At 49.4% G+C, this 15,057-nt stretch overlaps 5 protein-coding genes across 5 annotated transcripts; 3 read left to right on the top strand and 2 right to left on the bottom strand.

Moving 5' to 3' along the window:
- Positions 1-3,410: 3,410 nt before the first annotated feature.
- Positions 3,411-4,539, bottom strand: BO87DRAFT_397476 (uncharacterized protein; the record flags this gene model as incomplete). Its single annotated transcript, XM_025625305.1, has 5 exons — positions 3,411-3,457; positions 3,540-3,723; positions 3,883-3,946; positions 3,986-4,133; positions 4,380-4,539. The coding sequence occupies 5 exons, from the start codon at positions 4,537-4,539 to the stop codon at positions 3,411-3,413; spliced, it is 603 nt and encodes a 200-aa protein (XP_025479303.1).
- Positions 4,540-4,877: 338 nt separating this feature from the next.
- On the top strand, positions 4,878-6,650 carry BO87DRAFT_66648 (uncharacterized protein). Its single transcript, XM_025629463.1, has 4 exons — positions 4,878-5,233; positions 5,287-5,591; positions 5,650-5,974; positions 6,026-6,650. Exons 1-4 carry the CDS (start codon positions 5,033-5,035, stop codon positions 6,464-6,466), a joined length of 1,272 nt encoding a protein of 423 aa, XP_025479302.1. The 5' UTR covers positions 4,878-5,032; the 3' UTR covers positions 6,467-6,650.
- Positions 6,651-9,255: 2,605 nt separating this feature from the next.
- On the top strand, positions 9,256-11,287 carry gatA (4-aminobutyrate transaminase gatA). The gene is made up of 4 exons (XM_025623461.1): positions 9,256-9,766; positions 9,836-9,871; positions 9,942-11,104; positions 11,157-11,287. Exons 1-4 carry the CDS (start codon positions 9,516-9,518, stop codon positions 11,201-11,203), a joined length of 1,497 nt encoding a protein of 498 aa, XP_025479301.1. The 5' UTR covers positions 9,256-9,515; the 3' UTR covers positions 11,204-11,287.
- Positions 11,288-11,381: 94 nt separating this feature from the next.
- On the bottom strand, positions 11,382-12,379 carry spt4 (transcription elongation factor SPT4). Its single transcript, XM_025623460.1, has 4 exons — positions 12,215-12,379; positions 11,929-12,126; positions 11,794-11,846; positions 11,382-11,710 (listed from the first exon to the last, which is right to left on the bottom strand). The coding sequence occupies exons 1-4, from the start codon at positions 12,290-12,292 to the stop codon at positions 11,677-11,679; spliced, it is 363 nt and encodes a 120-aa protein (XP_025479300.1). The 5' UTR covers positions 12,293-12,379; the 3' UTR covers positions 11,382-11,676.
- A 421-nt stretch (positions 12,380-12,800) lies between these two features.
- On the top strand, positions 12,801-14,715 carry ppt1 (protein serine/threonine phosphatase PPT1; the record flags this gene model as incomplete). Its single annotated transcript, XM_025626753.1, has 5 exons — positions 12,801-12,939; positions 12,980-12,993; positions 13,036-13,116; positions 13,196-14,362; positions 14,423-14,715. 5 exons carry the CDS (start codon positions 12,801-12,803, stop codon positions 14,459-14,461), a joined length of 1,440 nt encoding a protein of 479 aa, XP_025479299.1. The 3' UTR covers positions 14,462-14,715.
- Between the last annotated feature and the right edge of the window lie 342 nt (positions 14,716-15,057).

Genomic DNA, 15,057 nt, shown 5'->3' with positions numbered 1-15,057 from the left:
ATGCCCTCTGAATTCACTCCATGACTGATTTACTTAGTCGAGTGGAGTTATACACAATTCGTAAATGCCATGTACCGATGAGTGAAGCTAGTAGAGATTATATGTAGTTTTAGTTGCGCAAACTTGTCGAGTCTTCATGCATCATATCTTGTTAGTGTGAGGACTGTTGCTAACATAACTGCGTGTGATATGGCGTGGTGCTCATTGGCGTTTCTGTTCGAGGTGCAATTGGGGATAACGTATTAGAGTAATGAAAAGCTTAGCTACTACAGAGAGGATGATAATTATGATGAGAGGGAGATAAGAAAATGACCAAAGATGTTCGGGCAATGCTACGAACAAGAGAATCATTAGAGAAGTAAATATTGTCCAGGATGTTAGGCCAAATCAGGGCAATGCCAAAGTACTATAACAGCAGTCGCCCTCAAATGAAATAGTAAGCCACAATTCCACAACCAAAAACCATCCAGTCCTCCAGGCAGACAACATTCCTTCCCCCAAACAGTCCAAACAGCCCAAACATAATGAAAAGACCCAGTCCCCTCCCTCGGCAAACATCCGTCATACCAAGAGCTATAATGTCCCACCTAATACCCAAAAAGACACCTCATCACCGAATCTAAGCTAGATATATACTCACAGACATCTCCGACAGTGACTGAGATGAGCTGATATGTCGATCCAACTCCACATAATTCCAGCCCAAATCTCAAGCTCAGGACTTAGGAAAACTTCTCCTGGCTTGGTATCGACAGCTCGAGCTCCAGCTCCAGCTTCTAACTCGGCAGTTCTGTAATATCACATGCTTTATTGGTGTGTTTCAGCCTATATGGAGGTTTGTGCTGGTCTGTGTAGGTGAGTTTTAACTGCTGTTGAAGATCGCAGGATGAGGGGCTGTTTCGTGGGTGGCTACATTATCCGTTTGTGGAGAGGAGATGGTTGGGGATAGGAACCAAGGAAGTTAGAGGGGTTTTCTGAATGATCTGGTGGGGGTGAGGGAGATGGGAATGTGATTATGAGGCATTAGGTGAGTTTGGGGAAGCTATCTACTTGGGAGTCAGTGCTTGTTGATCCGTGAATCATGATTTTTTTGCTGCTTAGAGCATCATGGTTCAGTCCATATTCATGGCTTATAGCAGAGAGTGCAGTGGCCATGCTGAAGAGAGATAAGTGTATAACCAAGGAGCTAGATGACGACCAGATGACCAGAGTAAAAACCACGGCACCACGATCAATAGCTCTGCTTTTACCCTACAACTCAGCAAGCCACGTCACACCAGATCCGCACATCAGCCTGCCACGAATTGGCAGGGTGAATAGTCTCCGTCGATCGATATCAAACCGGCCACACGTGGCCATAGGCAGAGTTCAAATAAGCAAGCATACATTATCTAGAAGAAGTAAGTGTTAGTAGTATCAGACACTATATACGACGGCGCTCCTTGGTGAAATAAACAGGGTCTTGACATCTTGGCAGGGCACAGGCTATATGTCCCCCATTGTCCCGATAAGGTTCGGATCCGAAAACGGGATACCGTTGAGGATCCGACCCAATTTTGAGAACCGCTCCTTCAAGAACCGGATTAGGCAAGAGTACATAATCTACCCCTCGTTCGGAATATCGGGATCTACTGACAAAGCTGTCAGTGTTAAGAGTAGGTTCAATGTGGCGAGAGTGACTGTAAAGGCTTATATTTGGTGTCTCAGAGAGTTTTGTTGAAGTTTGTATAGAGAAGAACACCAGGATCGAGGGGGGGGTTGCTCTCGGTTGGAAGGAGGAACTTAGAAATTCATAGCAGATGGCTGGGCAGGATATTGCAGATTGCAAATTGCCGGATGTCTGGTCGGTCGCGGAAGACGGCCGGATGGATCTGTAACAATATCTTGATCTCCGTTCTCTGCATCCATCATGTTGGAAAAGCTTGTCCGAAGCAGCCAAGTCAACAGTTCTGTTGTTTCGTCCCGTCTCATCTCGTTCATGGCAAAGTGCTAGGTTTCGAAGGGGTTTGGGATTATTTACAGACTCTATGATTTGTTTAGGAGTGAGTCTACTGTGTAGGTCTGCAGCTGAAACAACAGGGTGCTTCATGAATAGTGGGCCATTTTGAGTATCTGAATCATGTCAGTAGCTGCGTCGCTGGCGAAGTAAGCCCGCAAGACCCATTTTCGAACCTGGGGATAGATGCGCGGACCCCATCTTTCAACTCAGGAGTCATGAGGCAGCAGCCATTGAAAGACGTAAACGCAGCTATCAGTTCTGTTCCCCGGAATGTATGGTCAAAGCGAGCCACGATGCGCGCAATTTGTTTTCAACTACATTCAGGCGACCGCAAGGATCTTCAGGTTGAACCAGACAATTCGAGCCCGGCGGCGATCAACGCTGGACAGCCGGCACCATTCGCGTTAAAGTTTGCGGCTAGTCCTATTTATGGGGCTGGGAACCACCTTAACTGCCGCCCAAACGGCGAGCGACAGAACGTGGGCAAAGGAATGCATAGAAGCATATCTGCGGGTTAGACAAGGGTCTAGAAGAAAATTCTGGGACAGAGGGGGAGAATATTAAAGATGTTCATGGATATTGAAGTTAGTTGCTTCCTGCGAGTTATTCCCGAGATATCGAGGTTGAACCATGGACAGGAACACCCAGTGTTGCCTAGATTCGTGCCCAAGGAATCTCGTCGATCCTATCATTTTCAGGAAAACCGGGTCCGCTCTGGAACGTGATGACAAAAGTATTGACTCCATCACGAACGGGGGTTCTTGAGGACTACCCATGGCTGGTAAGGATCATCACCACCAGCTCGCCCTGGTGTTGAGCTTTTTGGAATTCCGGTCCCGTTACGGGAAGATCACCCAGGAAAAGCTACCTTGGCGAGTACCTTCAGCTGGGAGATTATCACGGACTATTGGTCGCAGTCAATCCTTCTCTGATCGATTACTTAATTAGAGAAACCAAGAAAATTCAGTCTCACTGGGACAGGCAAGGGGTAAAAAGAGATAGAGGAAAATAGAGTCTTCGCTATAAGCAGTTGATAATGGACGAGGCAAATCGGCAGTTCGTTGTTTGCCCGAAATGGATCACCGGTTAGAGTTCCGATCAGTTGTTCTCCGAGGAGCACAGCGGCAATCCGAGCAGTATTGGCCGATATAGGCTGGATCGATGAAGACTTCAGAGTGATGACATCAATCACTAAGGAACTTGGATGATCATCGCACAATGGTCTATTCAGGAGTAGCCAGGACCGTGCAGGTACTAACTCGGGCTGTTGCTGCCCACTTGCACGCACAGAGCAGACACCGATATGGGGACATGGGAGACAATAGTGGTTTGGAGTCTTGGAGGTTGAATAGTGTGATTTATCTTAAGAATTTCACAGAATTTTCTGGGTGTGAATTAATTTTTTTTTTCTTTATCGAATTCCCACCGTATCTCGCATCATTACCCAATTGGGCCCGCCTATGACTCGTGGGCCATGCACAGTGCAGCCCTTCCCCATGTCATGCAGGACATCTCCAACATGGTGATGGTGGTGATGCACATGCAAGGGGCGCATACAGTAAGTATATCGTGATCGGGCGAATATCGCCATAGTAAAGAGTTTCCATAGGGCTGGTACCACCAAGAAAATTCAGGGTGCACAACAAGCCACCACGGCAATTCAATGCTTGCTGAGGGGATTTCCAATGATGGTTCAGCCATCCGGGCCGAATATGAGGGGAAGACTTTATGAAGATTTGGTAATATTTGGGAGGGAAAATGCGTGCGGGGCAATCTGGCGCTCATCCGAAAACGGAAAGGCCCTCGCGCCAGTTCTTTGCTGGGAGTCCACTAAGTACGGAGTACAGTAGCATTGTTTTCTTTAGCTCGTTTGAACTAAGCACCAGAAGGGACTGGTGTGCCGCAAGTAAGTGGGATTCCGGTGGAGTCACCGCTGCTGGTCGTGGTCTTTCCTCATTCAGCCTGACTGACTCCTGCTCCTCCTACTCTTTCTTACTCTTTTTTACTCTCCGCTCGTGCTCATCAGCCCAGCTCAATGGGCCTCCCCTTCGAAGCTCGACGCTAACCTTGCCATCCCTGTAATTAGATTGTGGAACTCGCATCCTTTGCTCCAATTGATTTTCTCTCACTTCCGCTGTCTGAAGGACCAGATTTCTCTCCATGGGATTCTCAGTGGCCTCGGCTGGAGGCTTCTTCCCCCCCATTACCGGGATACCACCTCATCTTTTTCCTCCCTAAAGTCAGAACCTAACTTTGCACATCCTTTGCCCCGATGGAGTGACTGCTGTACCAGGAGTCCCCCCTGCCCGCAAATTTCAGACGAGCTAACTGGTTTGACTTTCTGGTCCGGGTCCAATTTAGATCCCTAATCCCAATTGACATTTCCGCCAGCAAGCCCATACGAATGGCTCAAAATGCTCAGATCGCCCCCCTGGCATGTGGAGAAGACCGTGAACGACGGGTCGATGGATCTGCCTATCATTGTCCTGTGCTGGCTTGGTACTCCGGTAATTCTCGGTTCTGCGACTCCTGCTTGCCATCGGTTGGATAAAATGACCTGCGGTGGAGGTCCACTTCCAGTCTCATTGGAGGAGTTGACTTCCCGCTTGGCCGGGATATTTGATCTGAAATTGAACAATTCCATTAAACTCAAAATGACACACAGAAGTAAACTCCCTAGTCTATGGTTAGCGAAGGGACCATTTATGTCGCAACTTGTCTAGGCCAGGGGTGGATACTCGCCGTCGTGGTATATCATCTCTCTAGTTCCCCTCCTCACTCGTGCTGTCAACATCACTGGCCCTCGTGTATCATCAGTCGGCCACGGCTGACTACCTTCGCTTTTGACAACACTCCAGACTGATCTTGACTGTGATGATGGCTTATGCGACTCTCGACTGCTCGACTGGGGGTTGCTGATGGTTGACCACATTTCGACATTTGCGACAACAAAACGGCACTATACAACAGTGCCACCAATTTTCAACATCTTACACCTTATTACCCTCGCTCCTACCAGGCTAAATCACCAACATGCAACTACCCCCGGCCGAGGTTCTGGCCACATGGCCCACACCTAACTACGTCGACCCAGTGACCCGCGGGCCGGCCGTGAATATCGTGAATACCGTCCTTCTTTCCATCGCATTCATCGTGACTGTTCTCCGTCTTTACACACGTTTCAAGATAACGTGCACACCTGGTCTCGATGACTTTTTCATCGTCATCGCTTTTGTACGTCCAAAATGCCTATATGATGGGTTACCGGTCTAATAAACAATACCTAGGCTATTGCAGTGGGCATGTGTGCGTGTACATCTCTGGCGACTGAGCGCTGGGGTGCGAACCGACATGTCTGGGATGTGCCCTTGTCCTGGCTACCCGTCGTTACCAAATACAACCTCGGATTTCAGATTACATTTTCCCTCTCCTGTTCAATCACCAAGCTTTCGGTTCTGTGGTTTTGCAAGCGCCTCATCGGAACGGGGAGCAAGGGACTGTACCGAATCTACAACATTGTCGTGATCGTCTCCTTCATCTTTGTGGCCTTGTGCTGCATTGTCTTTTTGCTAGTCAGCATCTTTCAGTGCTCGTGAGTCCCCTGTTCCTCGACTCACTGCATTGCATTGACTTACCTTGACATAATACAGGCCGATCCATGCTTTTTGGGACTTGGAGCCGATGTATCCTCATCATTGCGTCAATTATGGCGCAGCAGTATTCTCTGCGAGCGTTGTCAACATCTTCACCGATTTTCTCTGCACTCTGGTCCCGATGCCATTGATCTGGAACCTGAAGCTGCCTGCCCGGCAGCGGATGGCCGTGATTTCGATCTTCGGTCTGGGTATCTTTGTCAACGTGGCGGGTACGGTGCGCACCGTCTATGTCTGGAAGAGTATGATGGCCTCCTATGACACTACCTGGATGGGATGGCCTATTCTGGTCGCCGGATCGGTAGAAATCAACTTGGCCTTGGTATGATGACCCTCTCAAAATGTGCGCGTATCACGGCTAACTCTGTATTAGATCTGTGCATCTGCACCTGCATTGAGACCTCTTATCGGATTTGTCTTGCCCCACCTTCTGCCGTCCGCCCGTGGCTACGGATCCTCATTCGGCAACCGGGAGTTGAAGGGATGGTCTTCCACTGGACCATCCAAGCAGTCCCGCGCTTCCAAAATGATAGAAGATCGCCAGTATGGTTACCAGGGCGATACCACGGTGGATCGTATGGAGGTCTTGCGCACTGTTGAGATGGAGACATGGACCGAGAATCGGCGACCCAGCCATAGCAACAACTCTCAGGTCATGTCGAATCACACGCGCGTTGCAACCCCGACGCACCACGTCGATCTGAAGAATAATGGTGTGGTATATACGTCGCCTGGAAGCGACGTCTCCTCCACCTCACTCACCCGTGACTCCAAGGAGCAACACACATTTTACGAAAACAGGAACCCGGTCTAGGGTGTCACGCTCTCTATATTTTCCTTTTCTATTCTTCCATTCCCCTTAATGCAACAAGGGGGAGTCATCTGGTTATGAATTGAGTTATGAACATGTATAACTTACTATCTATGTATACTCTTTTGAGGCTGGAGTCATGTACCTATAGTATACCAAACACACATCACGAACATGAATATACCACACACAATACCATTATACCACCACCACGCGACCGTCTCTGGCGAGTATCTTAGCCCATCCGATATTAAGTGTCAACCAATCCCTTCCGTAAACGGAGTGGGTCTCCGGCTCCACTGCAATTACTTTTTAGGTCATGACTCCACTCATCCATGCCTCGCATGCGCCTAACTCCGATGCCAGTATGGCCTGATCCGATCCTATACAGTACCCCATCCAGTCCTGCTTCTCCTGCCTCTTCCGATTCCATCCATGGATCATAGTCACTTAACAGACAGTATTATTACTACCTCCCTGCAGGGATCCCCCAGTGCAGCACAGGTCAGGCCTACCGAAATGAGAGCCCATGTCCTCTCCGTCGGAGGGATGCAGTGCGTTGATTATTGATTTATTCATCTGATAAGTTGTTTGATTTTTGACATCGGCCACTCCGTAGATTGACGTGTGTTGTAAATTAGACTTTATTTAAATAAACTACGGCCCGTCTTGCTGCATCTAACGCAGGTACGGATGGGTGTAATTAAGATCTGACAATGGTTTTGGGGGGTAGTCTAGGGTTGGGGTGGTTTATTTTGCTGCGTGGGTTGTTGGAGGATAATTGTTTTCTTTTTTTTTGTGGTACCTTTGGGGGTTGTATAGCGATGGTGGGATGGTGGGATTGTGGGATGGTGTAGGTAGTTATTTATTTCTCTTCTAAATGTTAGTCATGTGTCATGTTCCGTGGGAAAAGAAGAAATGTGTCAAAGTGTACGGAGTCGTTTTTATGGTGGAAGAGGGACACATCGTTTTTTACTTGGTGTACTCACTCACTTCCATTTACTACTTTGTAATATCGCCCACAGCAGGGGAGTACGCTAGACTCCCGTCCTGTTTGGATAATCGGAGTATGGTGTACACAGGCACAGTACACTAGACAATGACAAATGGTCTAGACTACTACTACTACTACTAGTACTACTACTACTACTACTACTACTACTACTACTATCATGAATATGATTGGATAATCATCTCCTCAGCTAATCTTGCATCGGAGATTAAAGCTGGACGGGGGGGTCCGTGTGTGCATATGTATCTAGTAAGTAGATCGTGGTATTTGAGATTTGGGATTTTACTTGGGGGGCTTCTTGGGTATATTATGGTGTGCTATACCCCGCTTTTTCAGCTTTGGTGTTGGTGTCGGGGTTGGTGTTGGGGTTGAGAGGATGAGAGGATGAGAGGATGTCTTAGCTGGCTTTGAGGGCGACAAATTAGGTTAACTGAGGGTTGTGGAGAGATGATCGTGATGATGGGCTTACTACTGTAGGTAGGTAAGTTGTGTTCAGTATTAAAAGGTGGTATTAGGAATTGTGATTCTGTGTGTGTGTTGACTTATGTGCCGGTTTTGGCTCTTTGCTTTTCTTTTCTTAGCCTTGTTAGTGTTGGTTGGTGCTATGTTAGTGGGAGGTTAATTAGGGTGATTTCATTTGGCTTTGCTTCAATTGATTCGCTTGTGTTGGTCGCTTGCTTTGGCTTGTTGATTTTGATTCCGATGTCTTTTATAGGTGGCAGTAATATCTCTTTTGATATTGGGTTGCTGCAATTGATACTTGAGTATGTGCAGCATTTTATCTGGTAGATTGTAAGTGGATGGGTATGTTCTGGTTCTAATCGATTTGAAGTTAGGGAAGACGCTAGTACTGTCTTTGACATGTGATTATTGTGGTATGTATGGATTCTAGAAGGCTTTATTGTTAGTAACCTGGAGTTCTGGTCTAATTGGCTATGATATTTATGTTTTTAGTTATGTTTGACTTGGATTATCGCATGCTGTATTGCTTTGTTTGTCGCTAGATGTTAGACATTAGACTAGGTTGTTATTTTCCTTGGTCTGCTGGGGTATGCTCCTCTTTTTATAAGATTCACAAGACAGCCCTAGTAGTATACGTGTACTGCTAATAAGTAGTACTCTCATGACGCCTCTCCACTGAAGATGATCGTTGATTCAAATGTCAACCCGCGGGGTCCCTATACTAGTAGGACTGCAGTAGTAGTAAAATATATTTCAAGTAGCATCATGATTGCCTTCATTGAGTTGAACTTAGCTATCGCAAAAACAATCTACCTATCTTCCTTTCAGCTACAAAGGAAGTGAGGAATTGTAAATTTATACCTTACCTAACCAAATCCTGCTTCTCCTTAGCTGAATGCTAAACTGGCATCACTGGAATGGCGGTGATGCATCGGAGTTCGCAGCGAGCGATGGAGTGCTTATCGGCCACCCCTGCCACTGATAAGCGATGCAGATCCGATATGATCTCACCCCATTAGGCAGTCACTTCCTATGCTCATTGCCACTTACCGTCATCGGCAGTCGGCGGAAGAGGCAAGCAGATTGACTCAATAAAGACATCTCCATCTGAATGATTGGATTATGGAATTACTATTATCATTAGGAATTATCATGTTGAACGGCGGCTCTCCGGATGGGTTGAGAAGTCGCCGAGCACGGGGGAAGTACGGCTGCTGATTGGTGCAAAACGCCGAAGCAGCTGTACGGCGCGGGGCAGCTTCCAATCCATCGCGAGCTCTCCCTTCAATAGCTGACCCCCCTCGCTCCATATTTAACCCTTCACGCTGCCATTTTTCTCGTGATTTATCTTCTCCCTCCAAAGTCATCTCAATTGCACCAGTCTAAAGCTATAAACGGTGCTGGTTTGCTGCTTGTCTGGTTGAGCATCGACCGAGGAGCTCCTTATCAATCATCATTGCGTTATCGTCATCGTATCCTTCCCCACATCCCTGTTTTCCAGCTGGGTATTTCTGTGCCCCTGGCCCCTCAACTCATTCCTCCTTTTCAAACCCATCTCCTCTCACTTAATTCATTACAATGGCTGCCATCTTCCGCTCCAGCTTGAGGCTCCGCCCGACGACGCGCCTGTCGGCCGTCCGCACTCTCACCACTACTCCGCACATGCGCGCTGCGGAGAAGCCTTATTTCCCCGATGAGCCTTCTGCTCCCAAGCTGGCCACGACCATTCCTGGCCCCAACAACAAGGCTGCTGCTGAGAAGCTCGACAAGGTCTTCGATGTGCGCAGCTTGAACATGCTCACTGATTACTACAAGTCCAACGGTAACTAGTAAGTTAACCTGCATTTATCTCACCCCTTGCGGGCAAGACCACCGAACGAGCACTAACTTTGACACAGCATCGCCGATCTGGACGGAAACGTGCTTCTCGATGTGTAAGCTACTCATCCTATGATGATCCTTGCGACAATGTGCTTGTATGTTTCTAACATATATCGTCTTCAGCTATGCTCAGATTGCCTCCATCCCCGTGGGCTACAACAACCCCCACCTCCGCAAGGTAGCCGAGTCCCCCGAGATGGTCAATGCTTTGATCAACAGACCGGCTCTGGGTAACTTTCCCTCTCACGACTGGGCTGACATCCTGGACACTGGTATCCTCAAGGCTGCCCCCAAGGGCCTTAACCAGGTGTTTACCGCCCTGGCCGGCTCGGATGCCAACGAGACTGCCTACAAGGCCGCCTTTATGTACTACCGTCAGCGCGAGCGTGGTAGCGCTGAGACCGAGTTCACCGAGGAGGAGCTGGAGTCTACCATGAAGAACCAGTCCCCTGGTTCTCCTCAGCTGTCCATCATGTCCTTCAAGTCGGCCTTCCACGGTCGTCTGTTCGGCAGTCTGTCTACAACCCGCAGCAAGCCCATCCACAAGCTGGACATCCCCGCCTTTGACTGGCCCCAGGCTCCCTTCCCCTCTCTGAAGTACCCCTTGGAGGAGCACGCTCAGGAGAACGCCCAGGAGGAGCAGCGCTGCCTGCAGGAGACTGAGCGTCTCATCAAGGAGTGGCACAACCCCGTCGCCGCTGTTGTCGTCGAGCCCATCCAGTCGGAGGGTGGTGACAACCACGCCTCCCCTGCCTTCTTCCGTGGCCTGCGTGAGATCACCAAGCGCAACAACGTCCTCTTCATTGTTGATGAGGTGCAGACTGGTGTGGGTGCCACCGGCAAGTTCTGGGCCCACGACCACTGGAACCTGGAGACTCCCCCCGACATGGTGACCTTCTCCAAGAAGGCCCAAACCGCCGGTTACTACTACGGCAACCCGGCCCTGCGTCCCAACAAGCCTTACCGTCAGTTCAACACCTGGATGGGTGACCCGGCCCGTGCTCTGATCTTCCGTGGTATCATCGAGGAGATTGAGCGCCTGAACCTGGTGGAGAACACTGCTGCCACCGGTGACTACCTCTTCTCCGGCCTGGAGCGTCTCGCCAAGCAGTACCCCGAGCACCTGCAGAACCTGCGTGGTAAGGGCCAGGGAACCTTCATTGCTTGGGACACGCCCAAGCGTGACGAGTTCCTGGTCAAGGCCAAGGGCGTTGGTGTCAACATTGGTGGCAGCGGCCAGAGCGCCGTCCGCCTGAGGCCCATGCTGGTCTTCCAGAAGCACCATGGTAAGTCTGCTTTAGATACGGGATGAGAGAAAAAGATGCTAACATGTTGCAGCTGATATCCTCCTGGAGAGCGTTGAGAAGATCGTTAAGCAGTTGTAAGCAGCTGCACGGTCGATTTGATTTAACTCTAGTTTATGAGTAATGGCGTTTAGCGGAACTTGGGATGGGGACATTTCTTTTCATGATATCTTTAGCCGATATTTATAAGGCAATTTGTGCTACGATTTATGGCAATGGTACTAGTCTAGTCATTAAGCAACAAAGTGATGCCGCCAAGGCAGCGTTGATCTTGATCTTGATCTATTGTCCGGGTATCCAGTAGACATCCCCCTTTGTAAATTATAAACAGTGCGCAGAATTAAACCAACCCGACAAACCCCGTACCGTACATGATCGAAAGAGAAAACTGTAATACCGAAACTCCAATCGTGCAAATCGAAGAAGGAAGGCCAAACCATCCCCCTTTTTTTGAAAAAAATATCGCTATGCCGTGCAAGATAGAGAACCGACATATGGCGCAAACGAACGGAAGCAGCGAAGAAAAAACATCCGAGCAGACAGCGATCGATCGATCACGCCTCCTCTTCACCCGTGCTACCGTCCCTCCTGTATCAAGACACAGTGTAATCAGCATCCATCAATTACTACCCCACATAAAACCAAAGACAAGGGCAGGGAATAAAACATACGGAATATACTTAACACCCGAATCCTCCAAACTGGAAATAATCTCGTCGGGAAGCTGTTCACCCACCACTATTAGCCCAATATCCTCTTCCACCACCACCACCACCACAACCAGAATAATCTGGGTGTATACTCACCGACCCCGTAACCTTAACCGCATACGTCCCGGGAACATAACTGTCCAATCTCTGCCACCTAGCCACCCAGCTGGTCGTGGGATCGCGGAGCGTCACTAGGCCCTCGAAGACCTGCGACGTGCATTCTTGGATCGCGTCGTTGTTGCCCCGGAGGCCGAGGACGTTGTCGCAGTTGGGACAGCCTTCGCGCATGAATTTCTATTCCATTGAAAACAGATATGTTAATTGAGTTTTTCTTTTGGGCGGAGGTAGGTAGGTAGGTAGCAGCTGGGGCAGCTGGACGTACGCTGTGCAGTTGGACGAGCGAGCACACCATGCAGGCGCGGAGAGTGCGCTGCTGACTGGGGGCGACGTAGAAGGACATCTTTCTTTTTTCGGCCCTTCTCTTATTTTCTAGAGTAAGAATTGGCGAGTCAATAGAACGGTAGGAGAGGTTGTGTAGGGATTGTAGGTAAGATGCATGCGGCAAGAACAAGAGACACACCAAGAGGGTTCTGGAATCGGAGGGTCGGCGCCAAGACCACCCAGCCCGGAGAAAAGTGACGGAAGGGAAAGCAAATCAATCAATCAATCAATCAATCAATCCCATCATCGACCCGAGTTTAAAAGCGCTGGAAGTTGAATCCAGGAACGGGTGAGCCCGAGGAAAAAGTTTCAGGAACTTTTTTACTTTTTTATATTTTCTTCTTTTTCGCCTTTCTCTATTCATTTTCATATTTCTACTTTCATTTGTCTTGATTTTCCCATATTGAACCATTCCATATTTAACTGCGAAAGGATCTCGTGCTCTCTTGCCCCGAAATCCACCTCCCCCCCTCCCCTCCTTTCGTTAAACGCTTCACTGTTGCGCCGCCCGACGCCCCCCCCCCCCCATGGCTTCCTCCGATCTCGAGGCCGCCACTGCCCTTAAGGTGCAGGGGAATAAGGCCTTCGCTGAACATGAGTGGCCTACTGCTATAGATTTCTACACGAGAGCCATTGAGAAGTATGATAAGGAGCCGTCGTTCTTTAGTAACCGTGCTCAGGTAGGTGGCGCTACGAGACAACCCAGTGTTGGAGGTGGAGGTCTGTGTTGAGATACTGACTGGTTCTGGGGTTCTTGGTTAGGCACATATCAAGCTCGAGGCGTATGGCTTTGCGATCGCTGATGCCTCCAAGGCACTGGAGCTTGACTCCAACTATGTCAAGGTTCGTTGGATGCTGCTGCTGCTGCTGCTGCTTGTTGGTGTTGTTCGCCTCTCTGACTTATTCACCCTACCGTTTATAGGCCTACTGGCGCCGAGCCCTTGCGAACTCCGCTATTCTGCACTACAAGGAAGCCCTGAAAGACTTCAAGGCCGTGATCAAGAGAGAGCCCAATAATCGCGACGCCAAGCTAAAGCTTACTGAGTGCGAGAAGCTCGTTCGTCGGCTCGAGTTCGAAAAGGCGATCGAGGTCAGTGACCCGCCCTCCGCTTTCGAGGACCTGGATATCGATGCGATGGTCGTGGATGACAAGTATGATGGTGTGCGCTTGGAGAAGGAAATGACGCAGGAGTTCATTGATGACATGATTGAGCGGTTTAAGAACGGAAAGAAGATCCATCGCAAATACGCTTTCCAAATAATCAAGGCCGTCAAGGATCTTGTCTATGCGGAGCCGACGATGGTGGAGGTGGGTGTTAAGGAGGGTACTAGGTTGACGGTTTGCGGTGACACGCACGGTCAATTCTTCGATCTCCTTGAGATCTTCCGCCTCAACGGCTACCCTAGCGACACCCATGCTTATCTCTTCAACGGTGACTTTGTGGACCGTGGATCGTGGTCGACGGAGATTGCTCTCCTGCTGTACGCCTACAAGTGGCTGCGCCCCAACGGTATCTTCCTGAACCGTGGCAACCACGAGACGGACGACATGAACAAGGTTTATGGCTTCGAGGGCGAGTGCAAGGCCAAGTACAACGAGACGGTGTTCAAGGTCTTCTCCGAGTCTTTCTCGGCTCTGCCGCTGGCTACGTTGATCGGCAACAAGTACCTTGTGCTCCACGGTGGTCTCTTCTCGGATGACAACACTACGTTGGATGATATCCGCAAGCTGAACCGCCACAACCAGCGCCAGCCTGGACAGCAGGGTTTGATGATGGAAATGCTGTGGACGGACCCGCAGACCGCGCCCGGTCGCGGACCCAGCAAGCGTGGTGTTGGTCTTCAGTTTGGTCCGGATGTCACTAAGCGCTTCTGTGAGAAGAACGGTCTGGAAGCGATCATCCGTTCGCACGAGGTGCGCATGGAGGGCTACGAGGTCGAGCACGACGGACGGTGTATCACCGTCTTCTCTGCGCCGAAGTACTGCGACACCACGGAGAACAAGGGTGCCTTTATCAAGATTGGACCCGAGCTCAAGCTTGAGTACCAGGTGTTTGAGGCTGTTCCTCACCCGGATATTAAGCCGATGGTAAGTGATGTATTATCTTGACGAAAAGTGCGGACTGGCAGGCTAATGTTGATATTCCAGGCGTATGCGCAAAACTCTCTCATGTCGTCGATGATGTGAGAGGCTTGACTGCTTTGCAAGCTGGGCGTTCATGGGATGGATTGGGAGCGAGTCAATCTCACCGATCGGACGGGGACATGATACATATACACCACGATTCAGGATAGGAACTGCGACGTTCAGATGAGAAGAAGAAGAAGAAGATGCGGAAAGCCTTGGATTACACAGTACGAGGGCCATGTATCTACGGATGATTGACGACGATCTCGTGAACTCTTTGCATAGCGGAATATCTATCTATCTATCTTGCTAGTTATACTTTCTGTTTCAAGGCTATCTAGCTGTATGTCTCTGCGGTTAAGTTGTCCCGCATGTGCAGGTCTGGCGACGTTGGATTGGCTGTGAGAGGGGAATTGGTTGGACGAATTACTTCGTGTCGTGCGTCTTGCCTGCCAGTCGGAGTTCTACAACCATCAATTAGATAAAAGACCGCACTGAATTGTATGGGGGAGAATTGAGGGTTAAAAGTGACTGTCGGTGCAGAGAATCCCGACGGCAGGGACCCCGCGATTTCCAACCGACGTCGTGTTTATTTCTCGCTCTTCTCCCATCTTGGCTCGCACTCTTTTCTCTCCCTCTCTCTCTTCTGTTCTTCT

The sequence above is a fragment of the Aspergillus neoniger genome (genome assembly GCF_003184625.1).
Source record: "Aspergillus neoniger CBS 115656 unplaced genomic scaffold BO87scaffold_18, whole genome shotgun sequence".
Classification (NCBI taxonomy): Eukaryota; Fungi; Ascomycota; class Eurotiomycetes; order Eurotiales; family Aspergillaceae; genus Aspergillus; species Aspergillus neoniger.
This window is presented reverse-complemented; position numbering and strand designations above follow the sequence as displayed.

Bases quoted from the DNA above. Each gene is read 5' to 3' on its own strand.
- BO87DRAFT_66648 (XM_025629463.1), top strand. From the start codon at position 5,033: ATGCAACTACCCCCGGCCGAGGTTCTGGCCACATGGCCCACACCTAAC. The intron at 5,234-5,286 runs GTACGTCCAAAA...AACAATACCTAG, and splicing joins TTTTCATCGTCATCGCTTTT to GCTATTGCAGTGGGCATGTG. The intron at 5,592-5,649 runs GTGAGTCCCCTG...GACATAATACAG, and splicing joins GTCAGCATCTTTCAGTGCTC to GCCGATCCATGCTTTTTGGG.
- gatA (XM_025623461.1), top strand. From the start codon at position 9,516: ATGGCTGCCATCTTCCGCTCCAGCTTGAGGCTCCGCCCGACGACGCGC. The intron at 9,767-9,835 runs GTAAGTTAACCT...ACTTTGACACAG, and splicing joins TACAAGTCCAACGGTAACTA to CATCGCCGATCTGGACGGAA. The intron at 9,872-9,941 runs GTAAGCTACTCA...TATCGTCTTCAG, and splicing joins GGAAACGTGCTTCTCGATGT to CTATGCTCAGATTGCCTCCA.
- spt4 (XM_025623460.1), bottom strand. From the start codon at position 12,292: ATGTCCTTCTACGTCGCCCCCAGTCAGCAGCGCACTCTCCGCGCCTGC. The intron at 12,127-12,214 runs GTACGTCCAGCT...TCAATGGAATAG, and splicing joins CGCTCGTCCAACTGCACAGC to AAATTCATGCGCGAAGGCTG. The intron at 11,711-11,793 runs GTATGTTTTATT...GTCTTGATACAG, and splicing joins TCGGGTGTTAAGTATATTCC to GAGGGACGGTAGCACGGGTG.